Source organism: Clytia hemisphaerica, unplaced genomic scaffold, assembly GCF_902728285.1.
Source record: "Clytia hemisphaerica strain Z4C2 unplaced genomic scaffold, Clytia hemisphaerica genome assembly, whole genome shotgun sequence".
NCBI classification, from domain to species: Eukaryota; Metazoa; Cnidaria; class Hydrozoa; order Leptothecata; family Clytiidae; genus Clytia; species Clytia hemisphaerica.
Window position 1 is genome coordinate 143,350 of NW_027104031.1, and position 15,658 is coordinate 159,007.

General features: G+C 35.9%; 1 protein-coding gene across 1 annotated transcript in view; it reads right to left on the reverse strand.

Moving 5' to 3' along the window:
- LOC136811678 (cilia- and flagella-associated protein 44-like) overlaps window positions 1-15,658 on the reverse strand; it is a 59,884-nt gene that overhangs the window by 22,419 nt on the left and 21,807 nt on the right. The window contains exons 18-21 of the mRNA XM_067068306.1: window positions 13,591-13,775; window positions 13,069-13,336; window positions 12,748-12,797; window positions 12,037-12,199 (exon numbers count right to left, since the gene is read on the reverse strand). Coding sequence (XP_066924407.1) covers window positions 12,037-12,199; window positions 12,748-12,797; window positions 13,069-13,336; window positions 13,591-13,775 — 666 coding nt within the window. The remainder of the gene's footprint in view (window positions 1-12,036; window positions 12,200-12,747; window positions 12,798-13,068; window positions 13,337-13,590; window positions 13,776-15,658) is intronic.

Consider the following 15,658-nt stretch of genomic DNA (forward strand, 5'->3'; position numbering starts at 1 on the left):
GTTTTTTTGGAACTTGTGCAAAATCGCTTCACTAGTTTTTATTGATTTTTGGCAAAAAGACACAGGACAAGGTTTTCTAAGAGTTGCTGAAGGAGTTTGGAAACTATTCTAGTCGCGAGTTAGGGAGTTGCTAGTTTCGAATTGGGGAGTTGCTAGTTTCGAGTTGGGGAGTTAAAAAATTACCGGCTACCGAAAAAGAATAACATACATCAAAAGTACGATTTTGAAAGTAAATGTAATACGAGAGTAATATATAACACATATAATACGTATAATACATATACCACCTGTAATATGCTTGCTTGCCTTAAAAACGTGCGCTGAGAGCATGGAAAGCTATTTCCTACTGTCAATTCATATCCATTTATATTTCCTGCATCACATTGAGTATAAATATAATTCTTGATTAAAGTGACTTTAGAACCATTGTATTTTATAATGTGAGCAAAATTTTTATTAAAAAGTGTCAATTCCAATGATAAAATGACAAAAGAAAGTGTCATTATTTTTCTAGCCCTATAAGCCATCTCTACGAATTTTTTGAGGCTAAGATGACTGTCAACTTATATCCTTTTATACAATAAGCATCACTTGCAGTATGATCAATATTTTTTGGGGAATTTGTTTGACAATCATTGTATTAGAAGATTTTGTCAATATTTTTACAAGAACGTGTCATGTTGTCAGCATTATGACAATGACATAAACAGTACTAAGTATTTTGGCTTTGCTAGCCAGCACCTTACCATTTTCATGATCTTAAAGTCAATAATATGTTTGGTACTGGCTAATTTTAAATTGTACTTTTGGGCTACATTGGTTTAAATTAGAAAATTTTCGGTCGCCGTGAAGTTTTACGAACTCCCCAACTCGAAACTAGCAACTCCCCAACTCCCCAACTCACCAACTAGAACATTACCTAGACTCTTGCTGAAGCTGTTTTTTCCAAAAAAAAATTTATGTGTGAAAATCGAATTTTCTTATTTGGAGAGACCCCCTTTTGTCATTTTTAGGGAAAATGAGCATTTATTATTGGCTTGCTAATTTTTTCTATTTTTTTTTAGTTTGGATTTTTTTACTATTGTTTCTAATTTTTTTCTGTTTCCTTATTACATAACAGTTGCTGAAACTGTTTTTTCCAAAAAAAGAATTTTATGTGTGAAAATCGGATTTTTCTTATTTGGGGAGATCCGCTTTTGTCATTGTTTTGATATAACTCCACCAAGTTTATTAATCATACTTTCTGTCATAACATGTCACGATAACTTTCACTGATAGCGCGCCCTTTTTCACTTTTTTGTTTTCATTTAAAATGACCGGAGGCCGGTTGGAGAATTAGAGAACGACCACCGCCTAACCGCCTATCGCCCGATGGGATTAACAAATAACGAGTGTGTAACTTGCCGCGCGAGTGACGTCAAACGCTCCATCGTTTTGCCACTAAGCTGGTCTTCTTCGTTCCAGACATTCGCGTGTGTTTCACTATGGATTTTTTTTCATATTTCGATTTAAAAGCCTACTCAGTGTGAAAGAGAAATCGTGTATCTTTTATTACGCCGTTCATTAACTCAAATCAAATTACTTTGGAGGTTCGGTGAAATTGGTGGCCGAATTGCTGTCCCATGTTTTGTCAGATAGTCCCAAATTAGAGCAGTTGACGGTACGGTATAGTCATTTCAATAAAGAATTGGATTACATTGTTACATAGTGGAAGAAAGTAGTTAGTCAAGGTGAACCAATCAAAATAAAAAATGATCACAGTTATGAGTGGAATACTACAAGGTAGTGTTTTGGGACCATTGCTTTTGTCTTGTACATAAATGATCTGCCTGACAATTTTATTTCATCTATACTACTTTTCGCAGATGACAAAAAGCTTTTCAAACGGGTCAATAAGTGATATAGAAAAACTTGAAAAATGGTCTTAAGATTAGCTTTTGAGATTCCACCCCGACAAATGCCACGTCCTTAGACTTGGTAAATTCGCAAATATCAAACATGCTCACCCGTATAGTCTTGCGGATAATCAGCTTGAGCATGTATTCGAAGAAAAAGACCTTGGTATACTGATTGATGCTGAACTATCATTTGAACAACATATAGCCAAGCAAGTCAACAAGGCTAACACTATGCTCGGGGTCATCAAGCGAGGTTTCATCAGCTTAACTCCAGAGATCCTCCGCACTCTACAGCTGTCCGATTTCATCTGGAGTATGAACAATTAGTTTTGTCACTAGGGAGTGCGAAAACGCACAGCAAGACTGGTCCTAATGTGCCGCAACCTCTCGTATAGCGAAAAACTTCGAAGACAGTTCTGTGAATGGTCCAAGTCTACAAACATCTCGACTTTTATTGTCACATCTAGAACAAGTGAAACTACTTTCTAACAAACAACATGGTTTTACTAAACCACCGATCAGCAATAACACAACTTTTAAACTGTCTAGATGTGTGTACCGAAGACATTGCTAACGGTAAAGCTGTTGAAGCAGTATACTTTTTTCTATAGACTATACCTAGTATATAGAGATGTTCAGCGGCGCGCAACAAAAACAGTCGAATCGTGTAGGCGACTATGTAATGAAAGCAGACTACAAAGAATTGAAATCCCAAGTCTACCCTACAATATAGGCAAGATAAGTTTACCTCGATTTACCTATCGATAAGTTATCTTGAGATAAATCCCATGAATGGTCGTTTTATTTTTACATAAGTGTTCCCGTTTCGTATCAGACACATGTTTCATATCAGGACAGTGTCTGCCTATTGTTATATTATTCTGATATAAGCAAAAAAAAGTTTTTATTTTCCTCTTTTTGACCAATCTTGCTCCACATCTGTGTCATTTCAATGTGAAAAAGTTTGTAAACTAAAATTGATGAGCAAGCAGGCGATATCACTCTTATTCAAAAACAAAACCTTTTGGGCCAAAAAGTCCCTGATAATGAGGTTTCTTGGACTTTGTGTGAAATTACTTCATTAGTTTTTTATACATAAAGATGGAGGGCAAGGTTCTCTAAAAAGTGGCTGAAGCAGTTTTTTTCTAGAATTTTTTTTGGCCGTAAAAATCGGATTTTCTTATTTGAGAATATGATTTTCGACCGCCGGAGGCGGTTTCTTTCATAGTGGTACCCTAATCTCGTTTTGCCTTGGCTCATTACTTTGTCTGCCATTTACTTTCGTTTTTTTTAACTAGATTACCCAGGTGTTTCTCTTTTTTTTCCCTGAATGTCTTTTATTCGGAATTGAATAATCGAGACATGAAAAATGACTATATTGTAATCTGTTTTCAATGAATAATCTAAAATGTACTGGAGATGACATGTAGGCGTTAATAATGTGCGCGCGCTCTTTCGGGAGCGTGATGCGTGATGGAAGGCGGTCGTTTCAGTGTGGTTTAGATCCACACTGTGACCTAGTATTAATTTCGCCTTAGCGAAAGTATTACGATAGGCATGGTGCGATATCGGACGAAAATTTAGAAAACGAAAGTACTTGATACGGTGGACGAACTCACTAAAATCAATTTACAAATTACACGCTCGTATAACCACGGAAGATCTTCGCAGGTTTTCTTTGGATTACGTCATTATGTCTTTGTGTCTTTAGCTTTACAGTTTTGATTTTTCTTTATTTTCTTTTAAGCATATACTTTATAAGAATCAAATTAATAACTCTTGATAGACGGTGATATACCTTTCGGTAATTAGTTCTTACAAAGTAAACAAGGGATGGGGCACAATATGAGCATATTTATTTTTCTTATAAGCATATACTTTATAAGAATCAAATCAAAAACTCTTGATAGACGGTGACATACCTTTCGGTAATTAGTTCTTAAAGTAAACAAGGGATGACGCAAAATAAGAGCATATTTATTTTTCTTATAAGCATATACTTTATTAGAATCAAATCAATAACTCTTGATAGACGGTGATATACCTTTCGGTAATTAGTTCTTACAAAGTGAACAAGGGATGGGGCACAATATGAGCATATTTATTTTTCTTATAAGCATTACTTTATAAGAATCAAATCACTAACTCTTGATAGACGGTGATATACCTTCCGGTAATTAGTTCTTACAAAGTAAACAAGGGACGGCGCACAATATGAGCATATTTATTTTTCTTATAAGCATTTACTTTATAAGAATCAAATCAATAACTCTTGATAGATGGTGATATACCTTTCGGTAATTAGTTCTTACAAAGTAAACAAGGGACGGCGCACAATATGAGCATATTTATTTTTCTTATAAGCATATACTTTATAAGAATCAAATCAATAACTCTTGATAGACGGTGATATACCTTCCGGTAATTAGTTCTTACAAAGTAAACAAGGGTTTGTACAATATGAGCATATTTACTTTTCTTATAAGCATTTACTTTATAAAAATCAAATCAATAACTCTTGATAGATGGTGATATACCTTTCGGTAATTAGTTCTTACAAAGTAAACAAGGGATGGCGTGCAATAAGAGCATATCTATTTTTTATAAGCATATACTTTATGAGAGTTTTTAAAAATTAAACAACAATTGTTCTTAAATTGGTCTTATTTTTTTAGCGATCTTAAGCCTCGTTGTTCTTGTTAAATTGTTTCATCAAGGCTCGATGTAAAGTAGATTTCAGATTAGCTTCATCTACTTCTTGTTTTTCCCATGTAGTTCAAATTCTAGGCGAAATTTTCGACTTCAAGTCGTCTTGTATATATATTGTATTAATCACTTTTGAATTGCTTATGGCATCTACTTTTCTCCACTTTTTATCTCGACGTTATCTGTTCAGATCAAACAGATCTAAGCAGCAGCAAAAGGTCTACATCGTACATTTTTATTATAAAGATTTATTAACCGTTAGGAAAAAGTGGCTAGAGACAAAACACTGAATGACGGAATGCCGGAACCGGAATAGCTGTTCCGGCCGGAATAGGCCGGAATAGCTATTCCGCAGAATATGATTTTATATATTTTTTCCATAATCACCTATAATCAGCAATCGGCTACCTCATTGGCTGTTTTTTCGTATATAAAGGAATGCACTCGCTTGTAAAATCATCCTAATACACCTTTCCCGGGGTGTTGTTTGGGATTTTATGTTTGAGTGTTTCCCTTACATCATATAAAACTAAGATAGAACTAGAAATAGAATTACATGAAAACGAGACCTGGCTGTATATAGAGGGCTGTAGAGGCCTCAATTGGTCCCACCAGGGAACTTTACCAGACTGCTTAGTCGGCCTTGAGCAAGGTATAAATAGCCAGAAAAAGTCCCCGAAAAAGCACTCCATTACCTCCATGCATGTTCCACATCCAAGGTTCGGGGGTTCGGGTCAAAGTCCCAATTTTTGACCAGATTTTAATATTGATCTTGTAGAAAAGTGCTATAACTATTACTGAAGTGAAGTGAATCCGTAATCATCGAACGTCATCACTGTGAAAAAAATTCTCAAAAATAATCATTCAGTCAAAAGATATCAAACAAAGTTATAAGCTGATTGACGTCTAAAAACGCTGTTTTCTGCAGTTTTTTGCTGTTTTTTGGGGTCAATCACTTATTAACTTTGTATCATAACTTTATATTGAATAAATATTTTAATGAAATTTCTTCACAGTGATGATCTCTTAAGATCAAAGAATCTCTCCAGTGAAAATGAAAGTTATAGCACTTTTCTACAAGATCTTCATTTTTTTCTTCTTCATTTTCATCTTCATTTTTAGAGTTTTTTTAAAGATTTTTTTATTTCAAATTGTTCCACTCACTAATATATTTCCAATGATACCGAATTTATAAAGATTGAAGAGTTCCTTCAAAAGTTATAGGTAAAAGAAAAAAGAGTGCACACTTATCGTGAATAGACTTTAGGATGATTTTACAAGCGAGTGCATTCCTTTATATACAAAAAAACAGCCAATGAGGTAGCCGATGGCTGATTATAGGTGATTATGGGTGATTATGGGTGTTAATGGGTGATTATGGATGATTATGTACATAGAATGATATACCCTCAGGGGTGATAAAAGAGAAAGATTATTATATTATTATTATAATAAAAAATCTTATTCCTCGGAATAGCTATTCCGGCCTATTCCGGCCGGAACAGCTATTCCGGTTCCGGCATTCCGCCATTTAGTGTTTCTCTAGCCGGAAAAAGTGAAAATTCTTTTCTGATGAATACTACAGAAAGTTCTCTCTCCTTTTTTTTTGAAGCGGTCGTCAACAGTGTGTTTGAAACACGCTGACCGCAGGGTCCACATCATGAAGTAGTAACTATACCATTTTTACCTTTCTTAAGACAGAACACGATTTTTCTTGAAAGTCAACTTGTTGAAAGTAGCAAAAAATTACTTCATTTGATTGCTTCATCTAACTGACTGACCGACCGCGTGGTGTGTTGACGAAAATTGGGGAGACTGGGGAGTCAATTCTTGAAAGTGGAGATTCTGGCGCCTCTTGTCTTTCAGCGCCCCCATACCATAAAAATTGGCAGTTTCATCCCTACCCTGCAACCACGCTACTGGTTACAGAGGGTGGCGTAAACCCCCCTAGTAACTCAACTCAACAAGCTATATGCTGAATGGGCTAATGAAGGCTAATGTAGAAAGAAAATAAAAAAATGGCAATAATAGTAAGAAAATGCAAACTAAAAAAATCAGAAAAAATAGCAAGCCAATCATGATAAAAGGAATTTCCCCAAATAAGAAAACCCGATTTTCAGGCTTAAAAATTTTTTTCCGAGAAAACAGCTTCAGCCACTGTTTAGAAAACCTTGCCCTCTATTTTTCCGCCAAAAATCAATAAAAAACTAATGAAGTGATTTTACACAAATTCCAAAAAAACCTATTTGTAGGCAGTTATTTTCGGCCCAAATTTGCCCAAAAGTTTTTTCTTGCAAATCAGGCCCCGTCACATTTTGAGTATTGCCAATTTGCATCATTGTGCAAAAAATGATAACGAACGAACGAACGGCTTTACAGAGAAAAAAAGCAAGTTTTGATGTATCTAAGCGCATTTCTTAATAATTAAAAGAACTTTTTCATGAACTTCTTCATGAAAATACTAGTAATAATAAAACGAGAGTTATCCCAAGCTACGCAAATTTTCAGACCCAACTTTATATCTCAGAAATAATCATTATCAAATTATTCTGGTCGATTCGTCTCTGATATGCCTATATTTGGCCATTAAAAAATATTAGTTTTGCCCACTGAGGTCCAAATGTTCAGGGCCAGAAATCTGCTATTATGAATACCCAAGTGAGTGGCCCAGAAGCTCAGAATATTCTAATCACCGTAAGAAACCGTCAAATGTTTTAACCGCACTAAGCTCAACTGTGATATTGCAATTATTTGTAGGCCTTATTGTAAAATTGGTAGGTTGAATTTATTCATTAAACTCGGAAACGCCTCAGGTATTTACCCGAGAAAGAGGTCTGCAAAATTTCAGCCAAATCAGATCATTTTGTAAAAGTCTCCAGGCTACCCCCAACAAGGAAATAAACGCCAATGACAAGATCATTTTCGCTCGTACAAGTCATACTACACGTTTATTTGACAATTTTTCTACCAATCACGCCTCTTAGTAATTTTTACTTATTAACCTATATCTCCTCTTGATTATACAGATCCAATGCCAAAGACTTTCACCATTTGGGTTCAGAAATTTTAAAGCAATGGCAAACAAAGCAATAGAAGCAGTTACCGATAAAACAAATGAATTGACACTTTCTGAAACAAATACTAGACCGACGTTAGAAGAAATTAAGGAAGACGTGAGGAGTAAATTTAATAAGAAAAAAGGAAACTTGAGTGCTATTTTCCGCAAAATCACAAAACAATATGATGGAAAGACATGGACAGGACGTGTGTCTGATTACAACAACACTGAAACGAGACGCCCTCCACAAAAAAGAGGTAAAATAACAGTCGATGATCTAGATAAAAAAAGAATGATTCGCTATCACTCAATCATAGTTTACTTTTACCTAAATTCTTTAAAGTTGAAGAAAAATGGCAGATCTATTCCGATACACCCAAAAGAAGTCCAGATTATGGTTGTGGGGGGTCTACCAAATGGAATAAATAAATATTACTTCGCGACAAATAATAACGACTATGTAGAAAGAATCAGAGAAATCGCTGAAGGTGAATGGACGAAGAAAATCGATGAAAAAGTACTTTTAGAAATCCGTAATAAACTTAAACGTTTACGCGCCGAATCAAGCATTTATCAACTTCTCGGTAACCAGTATCCTGAAGAGTTCAAGACTTTTCTCACAGATTTGAATAGTAAAAATTACGAATACATGACTAATAATGGTCCAAAAGGAAAGCATGCTGAAGAATATTTATGTGATAAGGCAAAAGCACTCGCACAATTTCATGGAGACAGTAAGTTAACATTCAAGATATATGGCAAAAGACGACCATGTATCACGTGTGCAGCAAGGATGGCGACTGAGAAAAAGGACCATGAGCAAAAACTAACGATAGAATACAACGAACACCACGGAAGATTTTTCCTTCTAACAACCAAGTATTTGTCAAGTATTGAGCAAGGAATTCGCATCGCCGAGATATTAGTAAACAGCTCGTCCTACATAACACAAAAAAAAGATGGTTCGACCGAGACAGGATACGGTACTGAAACCGAACGCGACGAGAACGAGAACGAGAACGAGAACGAGAACGAGAACGAGAAGGAGAAGGAGAAGGAGAAGGAGAAGGAGAACGAAAACGAAAACGAAAACGAAAACGAAAACGAGAACGAGAACGAAAACGAAAACGAGAACGAAAACAAAAACGAGAACGAGAACGAGAACGAGAACGAGAACGAGAACGAGAACGAGAACGAGAACGAGAACGAGAACGAGAACGAGAACGAGAACGAGAACGAGAACGAGAACGAGAACGAGAACGAGAACGAGAACGAGAACGAGAACGAGAACTAGAGAACGAACGAGAACGAGAAACGAGAACGAGAACGAGAACTATAACGAGAACGAGAACGAGAACGAGAACGAGAACGAGAACGAGAACGAGAACGAGAACGAGAACGACTGCTACTATATTGAGAGTTACGATTACGACGGTACTGACGACGAGCTGGACTATATAGACTACTCAGACTACTCGGACTGCCCGACATCGTCATCAACAGATAACGAAGGCGACGACGACGGGAATGACGACGACAATGACGAAGAGGACGACGACGACGACGACGACGACGACGAAGAGAACGTGGGCGTGGACGGCGAAAAAGATAAGGAAGAAGGAGAGCACGACGGAAACGATGTTGAAAATAAAGGCAAGAAGGATGTTTGGGTAGAAAAAACTGTACATAAAAGCAGCAGCAACACGTCGACGACATGACAGATTTAAATCTTAATGAAATGCAATTTTCCAACTAACGTTCTCGAGTGAAGAAAACCTGAGAAAGACATATCCCGCGAGCTTTATAAGGAAAGACAATCATCACAAAGGATAATTCAGGTAGCCCTCAAATGCTCTTAAAAATGGCAAAACTGGTAAAGCTCATTTGTTGGACCAATATTCGATGTTTTATTTATGGGTTTAAATTAAAATTGCACAAATTGAATTTTAACACTATTTAGGGGGGAGGGGTTTCAAGGGGTACTGAATACCGAAATACCGGCAATCTTTTCCCGGAATACCGGAATACCGGAGACAATTAATTCCAAATACCGTCACCGAAAAGTTTTACATTTCATTTTGGGCCTATTTCGCGAGAAAAGGTATTTCAACTGCAAGAATTGTTGATGAAATAAGGACTAAGGGATACGCCCTGTTCAACTGTTATTACATATTAGCTCAGTATATCAGACGAACGATATAATTTCCAAGTGCAACCATGGTTTGTGCCGACCGAAAAAAGATTCAATTTTAACACTTTTGTATTTGGCTAAAAGCACTATGTTTTAGAATGGTTTTACTATTGTAACTAAGAGTACCTCAAAAAGCTCTTTTTATGGATAAATCTTTAGTCCTAATTTGAGAATTAGGCAGTTCCTATCCCATCACCCTTCTTTGAGAAAAGGGCAATAGCATGTTTGCTTGACCAAGATTGGGGAGGCAAATAAAAAAAAACCCGCAGGGTTTAGGGAAACATTTTAACAAAAAACTGCAAGCGAAGCAAATTTTTTGCTACAATCATGGTCGTAATATTTGAGAAAAAAGGGAAATCCACCGGGAAGTTTTGAAACCACAATCGATTTGTAAGTGCTCTAAAGTAGGTTTGAAGGGTAGAATTTTAACACTAGACTTAAGACTTAAGACCTTAGGATCTGAGGATCCAAAAGTTCAATAATAGTCCAATAAGGCTCAGAATATAGCCTGGAAGTCTGCCAATCCCTCCCAAATTGAAATATTCGATTAAGTTAAAGAGATAGCCCAAAATCGACTTTCTCGCCAGAAATTTAAATCTTGAAAAACGTTAAAATAACCGGAATTCTCATTCTATTTCTACCATGATTGTAATTTACAGGTACGCTATTGTGGCTGAAAGTGTGTTTTGTGATGTGAAATTAGGGAAAGGGACTACAGATTTGTTTAGTCTGTCCATTTGCTTTTGGATCAAATTCTACTCTAATAAAGGAAAATGGCAGTTGTAAGTGCTTGAGAGAAGGTAGCAATTTTTTTTGTAAAAAGTCATTATTTAAAGGATATAACCACAAAAAAGTTGCCACTAGACTGACTAGAAGTGGAGCTGTTTCTAACCCCATGTCACCACGCTAAAGTGGTATATACATACTGCGTCAAAACTGATCGTTTTAGAAAACATGGGCGTAGTTTTCTAAAATTTAAGAAAGTTTAGCACCGCATGCGATTTTTGAAAGTCTCTTTATGAAGAAAACAGTTCGGAAAGATTTTAAAGTTACCGAAATACCGAAGTTTTACGAGTAAATACCGAAATACCGATGCATTTTTAGGCAATTTACCGTCACCGGTAGCATTTCAAATACCGGAACACCGTACTTTTTTTCTTAAAATACCGAAATACCGAACAGAAAAAAGGCCGATACCGTGTCACCGTAAACCTTGAACCCCCCCCTTATTCACCCTGTGCATTTTTGTCTAATGAAACCCTGTGGGCAACAATTACATAATGGGTAATGCAATAAACTTGAAATTCTGATAGTTTGCAGTCAAAGTGTAATTTACTCCGAGGTTAAATCTACCTGATCTTCCTGTAATCAACATTAACGATGCAGCCATCGCCATTCAAGATCACCAAAAGTACCTTGAAGCCAACTTTGAACTGGATCAAAAGCTAGCCTTTCATTGTCATCTTGATGAAAAAAATAGTGTTAAGCAAATCGAGGTATTGGGCCTATTCGTCGACTTCGTGAGTTCCTGCCCAGGGACTCACTCATCACGATAGAGAAAGAAAGGAGAGAAAGAACGCGGGAAAGGGTGGATGATAAGTTCTCCCTTTTTGTAGAACCAAATTTTTTAGACCTAGCACTAACACAGTTTTCACAAGCTGACAACGATGGTATGGTTCTCCGGAACCGACTAAAAATTAGCTTAGGTCATCTTCGGTAACAAAAATTCAGATATATTTAGCATATTTTGAAAACAACACTTCATTTCTTGGTGCATCGTTCTGATTAATCTAATGATAGACTTGCGATGTTTAATAGCCTGTATCAACTTGACATAAAACTTTGCATTATATTTAATCCTAAAACATTGTGCAGAATACCTCTTTAATGGCGACACGAATTTCAGCTTTACCGAAAATCAAAATTTTCTAGAAAAGGTATAAAAAAGTAGCACTTAATATTGATTTGTACTAAAACTGTTTTCCTATATTTTCTCGACACCACCGTCAATGCCATTTAGTACCATAAAGTACTACCGATTTTGTTCTCGAAAATTTAACAACACGGTACTAACCGGTATAGTGCACTAACTGCCTGACCCCCCCTTATTAAATGCTAATAGTTTTGAAATTTCAAATCCACGTGATATTATATGAAAAACATGAAATCAACAATAAGCTTACCGAAGCAGGAAGTTGTAAATAGCTTGGGAGTTCAGCATTTTTTCCTTTCAATTTACAGAACTCTCTCCTGAGCTTTCCGATGACAGTTTTGACGTTCTGTTTCTTTTCTTCAGCTAGCCGTAACTTTTTGTCGTGTTCTGCTTTTTGTTTCTCCAGTTCAATGCTAGAAAAGAAAAGTTATTTTCAAAATTGGTCATATAAATTACTCACTCTTTTTTTTATTAGAACAATTCTGTTAAAATAAAGGCTCAATAGCGTCAACGAATGAAAAAAAAATTGAAAATAAATCGTAGTAATAAGGTAGGAGAAGAACAACTTGATTGCCAAAAAAAAAGGAACGGTCGAGTCACAATAAAAACTTATAGTTCTTAAAATAGTTCTTATAAAAAAAGTTAAAATTCGAGCTTTGAGCTGAAAACTGTTGTGACGGAGGTTGATTGAGGGACGGAGGTTGGTTAGGGGTGGGTGGACTGATTTTGGGTATGATTCTATGTCATTCCAGCAGCAGGAGTACCCTTGAGGCGAGGAGAGGTGAATCAGAGATTATAGTAAGAAAGTATTTCTAGGGCTTTGTTTCAGGATTATTAATAAATATTGTTCATCTTTTATTTCGCACAACATTTAGCACATATTTTAATGTAACATAGATTGTGAACTTATCTTAAACAATCTTTCTCCATACTAACAAACAACATTAAAAGGCAAACAAACCTGTAGTGTTTAGGGTCATCGATATCATCTGCTGGTCGACTTTCAATTGTCTGTAAAAAAATATATTCTTTTATCTTAGGGTAATTTTTATAAACTTTTGAGGTGGTAAATTAATTTAAAACTCACTCTTCAGACAGGCAACTCTGCGTCCTAAAAATAATTTAGTAATTTATTCATTTAACTTTTTATTTTGATGCACGCACTTATTTTGTAAAATTATGGAAGACGATTGTCAATTTTTATCATATTTGGCATCAATTTAAGGAATCTTTATAATATATAATCTATACACAAGAAAAAACCAAGAAAACGTCACATCACCTTTGTTTTTATTTGAGTTCTTGTTTGTTCAAATTCCTTTAACTTCTGTTGATCCATGAACGAAAAAGTGAAGATATTCCCATCCTCACCAACACTCATCAAAAACTTGTTATCGAAACTAATAGCTATATCTCGAATCACCCCTGTCTGATTGTCATGCGCATTGATGAACCAATAGGAATCGAGCTTTTCGAACGTAGTTTTACGCATGTTTTGAACACGAATGGCGCCACTTTGTAACCCCATTGCCAAAAAGTCACCGTTTTTACTAAAACGAAGAAAATCATTATTTTACAGTAGAATTGCTCCATTGTACAGCATGAAAGTTTTATTTTTAAAACAATTTAATAAGCTACAGACTGTCAAAACCTACAAATCCCAGAATCGTGATAAGTTTTGAATATAAATCAGTTAGATTTTAGATTTTCTACGGGTGTATTAAAAGAGAAAAAACTTTATGGAATACTACGTGAATACTAATTTTTCCAATAATCTCTAGTAAGGAAAGCCCTCAGCTTATACCTGAAATTGATCGAAGAGACAGGCACATCACTGATTTCTGGAATTTTGATGGCTTTGATATTCCCCTCTTCCTTCTTCTCAGGTTCCTGTCCAAACTTCTTCATCAATTTCACTTGCTTCTCATCCATCTTCTTCTTTTCAACGGGGAATTTACATTCGTAGAAAAAGCCAGCATCCCAACCATCCTGCGAATTCAAACGGTAGTGGTTTATGGGATGAAAGTGTATACAGGATTTGACTTTATCTCATGTTTAAGCAGTAGCCATTTTTATCTGACGTTTGTTTAGATTAATACAGGAGAGGCTCCATACCTCAAATATATAGGGGAATTGTTCGCAGAACGGACCATAAAACTTTTTTGAGTTAAGGAGGCATTCGAGTTATAGAGGTTCGAGTTAAAGAAACTCCACACTTAAAAAAATATAAGAAATAGAGTTCGGCAACACAGAGTAAAACTACTCGAATCCTGTTAAAAAGTACATGAAAATTGTCCACATACGACTTTTTCTCAAGAAAAACCCGATAGTCAGGTTGCTGGACCTCAGGTTGCTTTAGAACACGTCTTTCAAGGCGACAGGGGTATAATCAAATTAAAATTGACGTGTCCTTTATTAGTGACGCGGCGAAAGAAAAATTGTTGACCATTTTAAGGCGAAAAGGGTCTGATTTTCCAATTTTACATCCTTAGAGAGCGATTTATTTCATTTTTGCTCATTTCGACCCTTACAGTGCACTTTGGAAAGCTTGGAAAAAAAACCCTTGAGGGCCGCACTTACGGTATGTCGTTTTCCTTGAATGCTCCCCCCGGGCTGAGAGAGTCATGATAAATTGTCTATATCTTAAAAAGCCCAAATGGAAGGAATGATACTGATAACAAAATAAAAAGAAGTAAAAATTCCTTCTCTTTGATTGGTCAGCTAAATTGCCGTACCATAAATAAACACTCTTGACTTTCAAGTATCACGCCTCGATCTGTGCTATTCAAGAACATCGAATAAATCATTCTGTGATTTTGTAAGCAAAAATTAACTATGACGTCATATTGGTCACTTTCTGCATTATTAACTCTTTTTCAATTGATTTTTACCCTATGAGATAAACCTTTTTTGGGGAGTTTCTAAACGTCGACCAGAAATGGCGACCACGACCAGCGACCACGACCGGCGACCAGATAAATTTGGGTTATCGAGTTTACCTGCTCTCTCCATCGTCGAGAACGTCCAAATCGAGTCCTGATGTGGCTTTCAAATGAATCACTGAGCATGTGGCTGAGAATTACTCTATAGCTAGAGAATACTAAAAGTGACTTTTGACGTTACCAGTCATTTTATAGACAAAGTGACACTTTTTGACAAAAATATTGATAGGGTAATTAAGTGTGATGCCTGTAAACTTTATTACACCAAATATTTTAATTATACCGAATGAGATGCGTTTAGTATGAATAGATAGAAATTGTCAGTAGGAAAAAGATGGGAAGGCCAGTTTTAGAGATATCAATCTCATCAATTATTCTATTGTCCTTACATTGTCAAAATGACTTATTTTGACAAAATAATGATCTGATGATCAAATATAAAGCTTCCTAAATAAATTCCAGCACAAATTTTGCCACTAACCAATTTGATGCCGAAAATACAAAAGGATACAAATTGACACTATATTCAAGCTCCAAGAGCGTTGAAATGGCTACTCTACACGTTTTGCACGTGGCTTTATAATCACTACATGTGAGACAGGGGTGAGCTTTACTCTTCAAGCCATGAATAAATGATCATAAGAGAGACTCTACGGTGGAGAAAGAGGAAAAACTCGATAACCGAAATTTATCTGGTCGTCGGTTGTGGTCGCTGGTCGTGGTCGCCATTTCTGGTCGATGTTTAGAAACTCCCCCTTTTTTGAAATCTACATCAAATTTCGATCCAACAATGTATAACATGACCTAGTTTATATTATGTGATTTTGTAAGCAAAAATCGACTATGACGTCATATTGCTCGCTTTCTGCATTATTAACTCTTTTTCAATTGATTTTTACCCTATGAGATAAACCTTTTTTGAAGTCTACA